The following is a 13,733-nucleotide window of genomic DNA, read 5'->3' as shown; positions in this document are numbered from 1 at the left end:
GCCAAAACACACATGAATAAAGTGACTACTGTGATATCATATAGTCCGTCACTATTTGAGTGACCATTGGTGTTAATATGGTGCTAGAGTAATTGTCCCAATGTGAATATGGGAGATAAAATTGTCTCCAGTAGTCGGTGCTCCATCCAGACTATGGTGAAATAACCGGCATTTGTAAAGGCTGTGCACTCACCAGATGCACATTCAATCTGCGCATTTAAAGACAATATTCTCTATGGATAAACTGAAGGCTCCTGTGTGGATGGATCTGGTCTGGTCTGGTCAGGTATTCCCCTCACTGCTCACTCCTGCTGGCAATGTGGCTCTGTCCCTCCTATCATACAGCTCTGTGGGTTGTTCATAGCTCACAAAAGAGCAAAAAAAAGGAGGAGGCCAATAGCGTGATACCGTTTTGCATAAGGTATATGTTTATTCCAGTATAGCAGTTAAGACAGGGAAAAGACAAAATCACTGACCAAGAGATGAATTCCAAGATGGCCGCTGGGACCCACGTGGTGCCGGCGGCGTGACGTCACGACGCTGTAGCTCCTTCATCTGCAGGCTGAATGCCTCCTTCACAAGGGCAATTATGTGCATCTACTGGATTCCAGCGGCAAGAATCAGTGGGTTCTTGTGGCTCGAATGACAGGTGTATGCAAACAGCAGTGGCCAAAGCAATGACAGGCTGAGAGGAGCTATCGCTGATTGCATGTATCAGCAAAACCAGAACCTAATCTGTGTTAGGGACAGATATCTGAGCCTGAACGCATTTATCTGCATCAAGGGTCGCTAATCCATCCAGCATTGGGTGTGCAGTACATGCACATAATCACCTGTATGAAGGATGCCAGAGGCTTCCTTTTTGTCAGTGGAGCCTCCAGCCTCCATGTTATCGCTCTGTCAGAGCTGACATACTGGTCACAAATTCAAGAAGAAAGTGTTTGCCTCCACATCATCAGTGGGGACCCTGGCTGGGGATTGGGAGCAAGTAGCCGCACAAAGTGTCAGCTGCTGGCTCTCAAAGGGGATGATGTTTATTACCATTGTGCTGGGGAAGGCTAAGAAACAGACTGTGAATATGAAGGGCTTACAGATTAGCTGATGTCCTTTAGGATAACATCAATTAGGTATTGAGTGGACACAAATTAGCACAAAAACAATATGTTTACTAATTTGTGAATGTTAAATGATATTACTTTCGCTGTATGTGTTTGATGTGGATGCAGTAAACAACATATTCACTGACAACCAGTGGCTTTTGCATTTAATTACACCAAAGCTGCTGTAACTCACTGGCATTTTACAATGGCTCTATGTCTAGCTATTACAGTATGTTGTTTAAATTGGAAGCTGTTTATAGAATCTGCAAATTGGAATAATCTTGGAATTATGTAAATACCATAATGCCTTGACTGGCAAATGTCAGTTTGGAAAAGAGAGCAATTCTAGGCAAGCTGCATTTACATGCAGACCACCCCAGGTGCTCCCACATGTGATGCTCAGCCTCCATGCTTGAAACCACTGTAATCCAGTGAAAGAAATGGGCGGGACAGGGACTGCCAGGCTGGGGAAGAAAGGGCTGGATCATGCTGGACAAACTTCAGCCAGAAATGAGGCAGGCTCTATCTAACTTGCTGAAGCTTTTAGTGCACATTGTGACAAGCTCACAGTGTGCAGTGAAATCAAAGTACAGTACAGGAGAGGAGCCGGTAGAACTGTACAAGACTGAAGGGAAGGCTGGAGGTCAGCTTCAAAAATTGGCAATGAAAGGACTTTGATTGTAAAATGTTCTTATACAAGGCTTTTAGAACTTGCCAAAACCTTTGGAACCATTGATGCAGACCAGACACGAGGAGCCTTCTCTTTATGTGACGGGTGTCCTTTACCACTCCAAAAACACAATATAGAGCCGAGGCGATGAACCCCATGGAATTTTCCATTTTCAGCAAGTTTAGTCACGTTGCGCTTACAATGTAACTCATTTTGCCATTTAGCAAGGGCACTGAGTGACCTTATATCACAGAATTGGGACACTCTTCATGGACATTGCAGAAATGGGCACCAACCTCTGTGCAGTGCAGATGTCTGGCTAAAGAATGGGGCAATTGCAGGAGCAGGGGGATGAAGGAATTCCTGTCTCGAGTACTGCCAAATAATTTTAAGAGATATCTGAGATTGACAGTTTTAGGAAAATCTTAGCTGGTTGCTGATTGAATTGAAAAAATCTATTTTAGTCATTTTAAATTATAGAATGGCTTGCGTGATATGTCAATTTTCCATAAAACTGCAGTTTTTCTGAATCAATGACATTTCTAGGCACATATGGAACAAGGTCAGAGGGAAGGGAGTATATTTGCAGAGCTGCAAGGTGTTTCTGTAAAAACAAATGTATTTTAAAATGATAGTTAATCCTTTAGTAGACAGAACAGACCCAGAAGAGTGTAAGCATTGCTTTGAGTACATTCAGCCTGTCTGCTGTCTGCACTGTTCATATATACATCATGCCACAGACAAGGAAAGAAAGCAAGGAAGGTATCAGGGATCTCTTTAGATGTGCGTTTTGATTTTCACAGTTGGCTGTCTGGAGTCACATGGGATGGGGAGGTGGGCAGGGCTTGAGCCAAATTTATGACCTGCCTGCATTTAGCAGTTTGCGATCTGGTTACATGAGTGCAGTAGAGTACAGTAATAATGATGTTCAACCTCGGCCACTAAAGACATCTGGCACTGAGTCCAGCAGGTAGCTGCTCTCTACACTGTACTGCAGATCAGTGCAGACTGCAGACAGGCTAAATGTCAACTAAGCAATATTCTGGTCTTCTGAGGATGTTTTTTTAAAACACAGAGAAAGAGCTAGCAGAGGTAAGAGCATCTCCCTGCATACTCATTCAATGTTCCAACCACGTGCTGTATACTTATCCTTCAAATCATTGAAAGTATATTGAATTCAGGGTTATATCCCTGGAGGTGTTTGCAACGTGCAACATGATTTGGCATTGCTGGAAGAACGGTCAAAGTAGTGGACACTACAGTTCAGTGTTTCTAAATGCAAAATAATACATCTTAGAAACATTAGAGAAAAACAATTATCTGCTAGAGGGAGTACAATATTAGAGGTACATTGTTAGCCAGAACTACAGGGGGGAAAAGTTTTGGTGTGTGATTGCAAAATGAGCAAGCAGTAAGGAGAATGAAAAGGACTCTGGGGTGCATCACTGGTCACCAGCAGGAGGAAGGAGGTCCTGATTCTCCTATATAGACCTTTAGTTATCACCAGCAGGAGGAAGGAGGTCCTGATTCGCCTATATAGACCTTTAGTTATCACCAGCAGGAGGAAGGAGGTCCTGATTCGCCTATATAGACCTTTAGTTATCACCAGCAGGTGGAAGGAGGTCCTGATTCTCCTATATAGACCTTTAGTTATCACTAGGGGGATCACCAGCAGGAGGAAGGAGGTCCTGATTCCTCGTCTATATAGATCTTTTGTTATCGCCAGCAGGAGGAAGGAGGTCCTGATTCATCTATATAGATCTTTAGTTATCACTAGAGGGATCACCAGCAGGTGGATGGAGGTCCTGATTCCTCTATATAGACCTTTAGTTATCACCAGCAGGAGGAAGGAGGTCCTGAATCCTCTATATAGATCTTTAGTTATCACCAGCAGTAGGAAGGAGGTCCTGATTCCTCTATATAGATCTTTAGCAATCACCACAGCTTTTAATTATCAGAGAATAGGTGCAGGAACTCTCCCTTTCCAAGTTATCCCTCGTCTCGACCCCTTACCCACCTCCGAGCACTATTCCTTGGTTCCGCCCCCTACCCACCTCCCAGTAACGCCCTTTTAGACAATACAGAATCAAGTTTCATTTTGTGGTGCTAAGTTATTTGTATAGAATTTGTTAATGATAACAAGAAAAGCAGTAAAATAGATCTCCTGTAGCCAGCAACAATAGACCCCCAGCAACAATAGATCCCCCAGCAATAATAGACTCCCAAGCAACAACAGATTACCCCTAGCAACAAAAGACCCCCCCAGCAATAAAAGAGCGCCTACAACATAATACCCCAAAGCAACAATAGACCCCAAGAAGCAACAATGGATCTCCCCTCAGCCAGCATCAATAGATCGTCCACCAGTCATCAACAACAGACCCCTCTGTCAACAGCAGTCCCTCCCATCAACAATAGACCCCCCAACAACATAAGACCCACGCCAGCAACAATAAATTCCCCACCAGCATCAACAGACCTTCCCAGCACAATAGATACCCCACAAAAATAGATCCCCTCCAGAAAAAATAGATCCCAACAGCCAGTACTATTAGATTCCCCAGCACAACCAAGCATCCTTGCCATTACATACATTCAGTGCTGGAGTTGCCGGAACTGTGTTCCCCCAATTTTCCGCTGAAAAAAAGCCCTGGTTATCACTAGAGGGGTCACCAGCAGGAAGAACAAAGTCCTGATTTCTCTATATAATCATTAGTTATCACATAAGTATCCGCTGCAGGAGGAAGGAGGTCCTGATTCCTCTATATAGATCTTTAGTTATCACTGGGGGGGGGGGGGGGTCACCAGCAGGAGGAAAGGGGTCCTGATTCCTCTGCATAGATGTTTAGTTATCACTAGAGGGATCACCAGCAGGAGGAAGGAGGTCCTGATTCCTCTGTATAGATCTTTAGTTATCACTAAGGGGGTCACCAGCAGGTGGATGGAGGTCCTGATTCCTCTATATAGACCTTTAGTTATCGCCAGCAGGGGGAAGGAGGTCCTGAATCCTCCATATAGATCTTTAGTTATCGCCAGCAGGGGGAAGGAGGTCCTGATTCATCTATATAGATCTTTAGTTATCACCAGCAGGAGGAAGGAGGTCCTGAATCCTCTATATAGATCTTTAGTTATCACTAGAGGGATCACCAGCAGGTGGATGGAGGTCCTGATTCCTCTATATAGACCTTTAGTTATCACCAGCAGGAGGAAGGAGGTCCTGAATCCTCTATATAGATCTTTAGTTATCGCCAGCAGGGGGAAGGAGGTCCTGATTCATCCATATAGATCTTTAGTTATCGCCAGCAGGGGGAAAGAGGTCCTGATTCATCTATATAGATCTTTAGTTATCACTAGAGGGATCACCAGCAGGCGGATGGAGGTCCTAATTCCTCTATATAGACCTTTAGTTATCACCAGCAGGAGGAAGGAGGTCCTGAATCCTCTATATAGATCTTTAGTTATCGCCAGCAGGGGGAAGGAGGTCCTGATTCATCTATAAAGATCTTTAGTTATCACTAGAGGGATCACCAGCAGGTGGATGGAGGTCCTGATTCCTCTATATAGACCTTTAGTTATCACCAGCAGGAGGAAGGAGGTCCTGAATCCTCTATATAGACCTTTAGTTATCACCAGCAGGAGGAAGGAGGTCCTGAATCCTCTATATAGATCTATAGTTATCGCCAGCAGTAGGAAGGAGGTCCTGATTCCTCCATATAGATCTTTAGTTATTGCCAGCAGTAGGAAGGAGGTCCTGATTCCTCCATATAGATCTTTAGCTATCACCACGGCTTTTAATTATCAGAGAATAGGTGCAGGAACTCTCCCTTTCCAAGTTATCCCTCGTCTCGACCCCTTACCCACCTCCGAGCACTATTCCTTGGTTCCGCCCCCTACCCACCTCCCAGTAACGCCCTTTTAGACAATACAGAATCAAGTTTCATTTTGTGGTGCTAAGTAATTTGTATAGAATTTGTTAATGATAACAAGAAAAGCAGTAAAATAGATCTCCTGTAGCCAGCAACAATAGACCCCCAGCAACAATAGATCCCCCAGCAATAATAGACTCCCAAGCAACAACAGATTACCCCTAGCAACAAAATACCCCCCCAGAAATAATAGAGCGCCTACAACATAATACCCCAAAGCAACGATAGACCCCAAACAGCAACAATGGATCTCCCCTCAGCCAGCATCAATAGATCATCCACCAGTCATCAACAACAGACCCCTCTGTCAACAGCAGTCCCTCCCATCAACAATAGACCCCCCAACAACATAAGACCCACGCCAGCAACAATAAATCCCCCACCAGCATCAACAGACCTTCCCAGCACAATAGATACCCCACAAAAATAGATCCCCTCCAGAAAAAATAGATCCCAACAGCCAGTACTATTAGATTCCCCAGCACAACCAAGCATCCCTTGCCATTACATACATTCAGTGCTGGAGTTGCCGGAACTGTGTTCCCCCATTTTTCCGCTGAAAAAAAGCCCTGGTTATCACTAGAGGGGTCACCAGCAGGAAGAACAAAGTCCTGATTTCTCTATATAATCTTTAGTTATCACATAAGTATCCGCTGCAGGAGGAAGGAGGTCCTGATTCCTCTATATAGATCTTTAGTTATCACTGGGGGGGGGGGTCACCAGCAGGAGGAAAGGGGTCCTGATTCCTCTGCATAGATATTTAGTTATTACTAGAGGGATCACCAGCAGGAGGAAGGAGGTCCTGATTCCTCTATATAGATCTTTAGTTATCACTAGAGGGATCACCAGCAGGAGGAAGGAGGTCCTGATTCCTCTATATAGATCTTTAGTTATCACTAGAGGGATCACCAGCAGGGGGAAGGAGGTCCTGATTCCTCTATATAGATCTTTAGTTATCACCAGAGGGATCACCAGCAGGAGGAAGGAGGTCCTGATTCCTCTATATAGATCTTTAGTTATCACCAGGGGGATCACCAGCAGGAGGAAGGAGGTCCTGATTCCTCTGTATAGATCTTTAGTTATCACTAAGGGGGTCACCAGCAGGTGGATGGAGGTCCTGATTCCTCTGTATAGATCTTTAGTTATCACTAGAGGGCAGGGGCGGACTGACCATTTGGAAACTCGGGCACTGCCCGAGGGCCTGGGGTCAGTAGGGGGCCCCATGAGATGCCCCTGGTTCCTTTTTCATAGTCTTTTTTGAGTTTGGGCAAGAACACAGGGGCCCCATGATCCCCTATTGCCCGGGGGCCTCATGAGTTGTCAGTTCGCCCCTGCTAGAGGGATCACCAGCAGGGGATGGAGATGTTGATTCCTCTGTATAGATCTTTAGTTATTACCAGAGGGATCACCAGCAGGAGGAAGGAGGTCCTGATTTCCCTATATTGATTTTTAATCATCAAGAGAACGATCATCAGCAGGTGAGAGGAGATTCTAATTCCCTATATAGATCTTTAATTATCACATTCACTAGAGGGATCACCAAGCACGAGTTGCAGGAAAGGAAATCATTTGATTCCCCCCCACAACACAGTCATTGTTTTTGGGGGAATCCCTCCCGTGGAGCCATTGTGTTCTAGCAATAATTGCATGTAAAATCTGGCATGCTGGTTGTACCCAAGTTGATCAATCAATCAACTTGGGTACATTCAGCCTGTCCATACAGGGTTCCAATCTCGGTCGGTCCCTTGCTGAACCGACTGAGATTCGAACCGTGTATGGCCAGCTTTAGTTAAACCTCATTTAAAAACAATTGTCCAGTTCCGGGGACCTTACAAAAAGATATTGTTAACCACTTGCCCTTCTGAGAATTTCTCCCCCTTCCTGACCAGGCCATTTTTTGCGTTACGGCGCTGCGTTACTTTGACAATTGCGCGGTCATGCAACGCTGCACCTAAATGAGATTTACATCCTTTTTTTCTCATGAATAGAGCTTTCTTTTGGTGGTATTTGATTGCCTCTGCGTTTTTTATTTTTTGCGCTATAAAAAAAAAGACCAACAATTTTGAGAAAAAAACAATATTTATGACTTTTTACTATTAACATGTCCAGTGAAAAAAATTTTAAAGATCAAATTCCATCATAAATTTAGGCCAAAATGTATTCTGCGACATGTCTTTGCTAAAAAAAAAATCCCAATACATGTAAATTAATTGGTTTACGTGAAAGTTATAGCATTTACAAATGGCGGTATAGATACTGGAATTTTTCAAAAAAAATTTAATAATAATGGCGGCGATCAGTGACTTATAGCGGGACTGCGGCGGGCATTCTGATACTGGAGGGGAACTAACTTGGTGTCACTGACATCCCCAGTGACACCAATACAGTGATCAGTGCTAAAAAAAAAGCACCGACACTGCACTCAGTGGTGTATTTAGGTTTTCGGCTGCCCTAGGCAACACAAAAATCATCTGCCCCCGCGGACACCGATCAACACCTCCCCCTCCGCAGAGAGAGCCTGACATTGACGAACAACACCCCTGCCCCCCACCTGTGAGAGCCTTCCATTATGCCCCATCCGGTGATAGAAAGAAAGACACCTATCTCTACAGCTCTAGACATCCCCAGGAATGACAGTCAGACTCTATGTACAACGTCAAGCAACCCTGCAGCCTCTCTCGGATCCCACCTGGTTCCCCTGGCGCGCGTGTCCCTTCTTCCATCCCTTCTTCTGGGGGAAGGTGCTGTCCCCTGAAAAATGCCGCCCTAGGCAAGTGCCTTGTTTGCCTTGTGGTAAATACACCCCTGACTGCACTAATGACACTGGGCAGGAAGGGGTTAACATCAGGGGCAATCATAGGGTTAACTGTGTGCTGGGAACATTTTACTAGGGGGCTGTGTGTTGGTGCTTCACTGTAATCACACTGCTCTGAATGGCTCTGCTGTACACAGCCATCCAGAGCAGTGTGCCCGAGCCGACAGGGAGGAGGACTGTCAGTTAACAAAGCAGCCCTCCTCCCTGTTGGAGATCCTCGGTAATCAACGGGCGCCTGTGGGACCCAGTGATTGACAGTCTCAGCCGCAAATAGCGGCACACATAGGGCACATGTGTGGTTCGCGCTCGCTCCCTACCCGGAAATACAAAATCATATATATACATGTGATTTGGCGCACCCCTTCCGCCCTGTAGCAGTATATCTGCTATAGGGTGGTGGGGATGTAGAACAAGTCCAGTTTAAAAGGTCTGAGAGACAAAACATATCAGAAGAGACTGTTGGAATATAATATGTACAAAAGAAGGGAAAGGGGGGGACCTGACTGAAACCTTTATATATATGAAAGCTGTAAATAAGGTTCAGGACAGGAGGGCAGTATTTTCAATATGAAGCCAAGATCAAGAACATGGGGACATGACCTCAAAGCAGCAGGAGGATAGTTCAGAACAAACCTTAAAAAGTATTACTTTATTGGAAGAGTAGTTGATGCTCGGAATTGACTTCCAGCAGAGGTAGTGGGTCAGTCAACAATAAGTAAATCTAAACTTGCTTGGGACAAACATAGACAAAAAGGTTAAAAAAAAAAATCAGAGACAAGAGGCAGACTTGATGGACCACTTGGTCTTCTTCTGCCATCACTCTTCCATGTTTCTATGTTTGCACAGATGTGCACAAAGTTTACTATAGCTGACTTTCCAAGAGTCCGGGAACCCAAATGCATCAGAAATCTTCTGCTCAGTGAGATGTAGACATACTGCCATTACCTCTGCGTTTGATTTTCTCTGCACCTTTCTGGACAAATTGATATTTTGAAAGATGATTCTGGAAACTGTTTGTACTTTTTGCAGTGATGATTTCACTGTCAGAAGTGACTTTATTCTGTAGCACTACAGTGAGGAATTTGTAATTATAAAGTAGATTATATAGCAGTGTGGTAGACAATGATCCTAAACTTCATTACAAGGATTCCCGAATCATGGAAATCATCTGGTGACAGTTCCCGCCATGTGTGCCGCTTTAGGCGTTGCTCTGTACCGCGGTATTTTCCTCCTGCTCCCGTATCATGTGTACTTCCGCTGCTCGCAGGGAGCATGCCGTGTTTCGGGGGGAAGATGTGTGTTTTTGGCTGTCTGTGGGTGACCTGGATGGAGAGCGGTGGCAGCGGTGTGAGCAATGGACGGGGGGTGCTGAGGATTTGCTGGATGGCACTGTGCTGGCGTAACTGGGGGATCCTGAAGCATCAGAGGCTGTCCTCGATTCTGTGGGGGAATCCTCTTCGGCTTCAGTGGATTCCTAATAAAATACAAAGAAATATATAGTCAGCAACAATATTCAAGTCATCTGAAGAGGTCTTTATAGGCAAATCAACCTATTCTCCTAGATTGTAAGCTCCCAGGATCAGGGCCTCCTAACCCTCTTGTATTGAACTGGATTGTTGCTGTATTGTCTCCCATTATATTGTAAAGCGCTGTTGGCGCTATATAAATCCTGTATAATAATTCTTCCAACCAGGGACGGACTGACAACTCATGGGGCCCCCGGGCAATAGGGGTTCATAGGGCCCCTGTGTCCTTGCCCAAACTCAAAAAAGCCTATGAAAAAGGTACCAGGGGCATCTCATGGGGCCCCCTACTGACCCCGGCCTCCGGGCAGTGCCCGAGTTTCCAAATGGTCAGTCCGCCCCTGCTTCCAACATCAGATATATTTTTTTGTTGTAAGTGCAACATGCTAAGTGACGTGTCAGTGTAACACATCCAGGTATTTATTATCTCTCACACAGGTCACAGTACTCCCCCTGACAACTAAGACCAGGTATTATCTAGGGTCGCCATCTAAATTCCAGACTGAGATGCCAACTTGGAGACGAGACAATCATGTAAACCGGGGCCTGTGCAAATCTTGGCTGTGTTCTCAAATGTCTGACACAGATCAGCCTCTGCTGCATCCTCTCACCATGTCACTTGCTATGAGTTACAATGTTGCAGTCTGATCACTGGGTGAGGGAGACTGAGGAAATGCTTCCCCCTGCCTGCAGCAGACTGATGGTACCTTCTCAGCCTTGGTAAAGCCACTGGAGATCAAGGATGGCTTGTTAGGCTTGGATCATACCACTGTTACACACACTGTTATATTAATGTTTAAAAACTGATATAGCCATGTTGGTAGGCAGTCAGTTTGAAGTGCACCTGTAAGAACAAGAGAAATAATTGGCGCACTAAGAAGAAAAAAACAGATGTATAATGTGATGGCTAGTATATTAACCACACAAGTAAAGTCCTTAAAGTCCAAAGGTGGTTAAGGGATAATCGAACAATGCTTGGCTCAGTGGCAACTGATTCAAACAAAGCTAGAAGAGACTCTGTGTGAACCATAAAAGCGAGAGCAGCAGCGCCATCTAAGTGCAGCAATATAAGGCAATCATTTATTTCCACAAAATTGGCAACTTACAATAGTAGTAGTCAAATGAGCGCTTGTCAAACTGGTGTCAGCCGCTGTGTAACTCCTGGCCAGTCCCACTGCAGGCAGGTCTCCAAAGCATTGTCCTTGGCTGTGCCGTGATTCCCAGTACTTCCTGGTCAGTGTGGATCCTCAGGGCAGGCGGGAGTGATGTCAGCTCCAGGTAAAGCAGCAGTAGGTGTGGCACACATACGGAGCATGCATGCTTCTTCATCAGACCTATGGCCTAAGTCTACGTGTGCATGGACCAGGGGCGGACTGACCATTTGGAAACTCGGGCACTGCCCAAGGGCCGGGGTCAGTAGGAGGCCCCATGAGATGCCCCTGGTACCTTTTTCATAGTCTTTTTTGAGTTTGGGCAAGGACACAGGGGCCCCATGATCCCCTATTGCCCGGGGGCCCCATGAGTTGTCAGTCCGCCCCTGCTGTTGTGATACTTTTTTTATTTGCACTAACATACAATTTTGAGGACAAGCTTTCGGGGTATGTCCCCTTCTTCAAGGTCCAGGTAGTAGTACTGCCTGGACCTTGAAGAAGGGGACATACCCCGAAAGCTTGTCCTCAAAATTGTATGTTAGTGCAAATAAAAAAAGTATCACGGACAGTACTCAATTGTTTAATTCAAAAAAAGGCCAATTGGAGATCTTCAACATCAGAGCAGGGGCGCCCTCTAGTGATAACATTTTTCAATTACACCCCTCACAATACGTTTTTAAACTATTTCTGTCATCTCAAACTCTACTAAAGTGTGAGATAACATTGTAAGGCAAAAACTCTTATTTTTAGTATTGCATGAAGTTGGGAAGGGTTTGAGGTTCTTATCAGGTTTGCATTGTTGTATATGTATGCATCCACTGGGTTACATAGTTAGTCTGGCTGAAAAAAATATAAAAGTCCATTCAGTTCAACCAGTAAAAAAAAAAAAGTTATAATGCTATACCGTCAGTTGATCCAGAGGAAGGCAAAAAAAAACCAGCAAAGCATGATCCAATTTGCTCCTGCAGGGGAAAAAATTATTTCCTAATCCCCCGAGAGGCAATCGGATATTCCCTGGATCAACTTTACCTATAAATGTTAGTATCCAGTTATATTCTGTGTATCCTCGCTTTTTATCAATGTGACAATAATGAGGGTGATGGAGATCTTGTGGACAGGAAGTCACAGGTAGCAACCTAAACCTCACAAAGGTTCTAAACTAGGTATCAACAACACCTGGCACAGGTACCCAGGTTGGCATGTAATGCCATTTGTGCTAGCATCCACTGCCATTGGTTGTATTTGGCCTACTCACCTACCTGATGTGACTAAAAACTCACCTGCAACTGAAGCCTATCCACACACTCACAGTGCTACCCTGCATTCCTAGGGGGACAGAGTGTGAGGCTGATGTGAGGTGTGGAAAGTGCAGGAATTTGAACTAATCAGAAGGTGCAGAGTTGGGACTGATTTAAGGAGTGAAGGTGCAGGAATTGGGGTGATCTGAAGTCTAAAGGTGCATGAATTGGGGTGATCTGAAGTCTAAAGGTACAGGAATTGAGACTGGTCTGAGGTCTAAAGGTGCAGGAATTGGGGTGATCTGAGGTCTAAAGGTTCAGGAATTGGGGTGATCTGAGGTCTAAAGGTTCAGGAATTGGGGTGATCTGAAGTCTAAAGGTTCAGGAATTGGGGCTGATCTGAGGTCTAAAGGTGCGGGGATTGGGGTGATCTGAGGTCTAAAGGTGCAGGAATTGGGGTGACCTGAGGTCTAAAGGTGCAGAAATTGGGGTGATCTGAAGTCTAAAGGTGCAGGAATTGAGGCTGATCTGAGGTGTGAAGGTGCAGGAATAGGTTTGATCTGAAGTCTAAAGGTGCAGGAATTGTGGCTGATCTGAAGTTTGAAGGTGCAGGAATTGGGGTGATCTGAGGTCTAAAGGTGAAGGAATTGGGGTGATCTGAGGTCTAAAGATGCAAGAATTGAGGATGATCTGAGCGCTATAGGTGTAGGAATTGGGGTGATCTGAGGTCTAAAGGTGCAGGAATTGGGGTGATCTGAGGTCTAAAGATGCAAGAATTGAGGCTGATCTGAGGTGTAAAGGTGCAGGAATTGAGGCTGAACTGAGTGCTATAGGTGCAGGAATTGGGGTGATCTGAGGTCTAAAGGTGCAGGAATTGAGGCTGATCTTTGCGCTATAGGTGCAGGAATTGGGGTGATCTGAGGTCTAAAGGTGCAGGAATTGGGGTGATCTGAGGTCTAAAGGTGCAGGAATTGGGGTGATCTGAGGTCTAAAGGTGCAGGAATTTGGGTGATCTGAGGTCTAAAGGTGCAGGAATTGGGGTGATTTGAGGTCTAAAGGTGCAGGAATTGGGGTGATCTGAGGTCTAAAGGTGCAGGAATTGGGGTGATCTGAGGTCTAAAGGTGCAGGAATTGAGGCTGATATGAGGTCTGAATGTGCAGGAGTTGAGGCTGTTCTGAGACCTGAAGGTGTATGGGAAAAGGTTGCTGACACCTGTTCTAACTCTCTCTACTCTACTAAATATTTTTGTAGCTATTTCTGTCCTATTGGGAAATGTCCCATTTGTCCTTCTGATCCCAAGTTACTGGCA

The 13,733-nt window shown here is 45.1% G+C and overlaps 1 protein-coding gene across 2 annotated transcripts in view; it reads right to left on the bottom strand.

Moving 5' to 3' along the window:
* Positions 1-9,141: 9,141 nt before the first annotated feature.
* The window catches only part of HEPACAM (hepatic and glial cell adhesion molecule), a 36,081-nt gene continuing 31,489 nt past the window's right edge, over positions 9,142-13,733 (bottom strand). For both annotated transcript variants that reach the window (XM_089652127.1, XM_089652126.1), the window contains one exon: positions 9,142-9,985. In XM_089652127.1, coding sequence (XP_089508253.1) covers positions 9,710-9,985 — 276 coding nt within the window. In that variant the 3' untranslated portion in view covers positions 9,142-9,709. The remainder of the gene's footprint in view (positions 9,986-13,733) is intronic.

Source organism: Staurois parvus, unplaced genomic scaffold (genome assembly GCF_062004578.1).
Source record: "Staurois parvus isolate SC_StPar_1 unplaced genomic scaffold, SC_StPar_1.0 ptg000671l, whole genome shotgun sequence".
In the NCBI taxonomy this organism is placed as follows: Eukaryota; Metazoa; Chordata; class Amphibia; order Anura; family Ranidae; genus Staurois; species Staurois parvus.
Note: the sequence above shows the minus strand (reverse complement) of the source record. Positions and strands in the feature narration are given on the sequence as shown.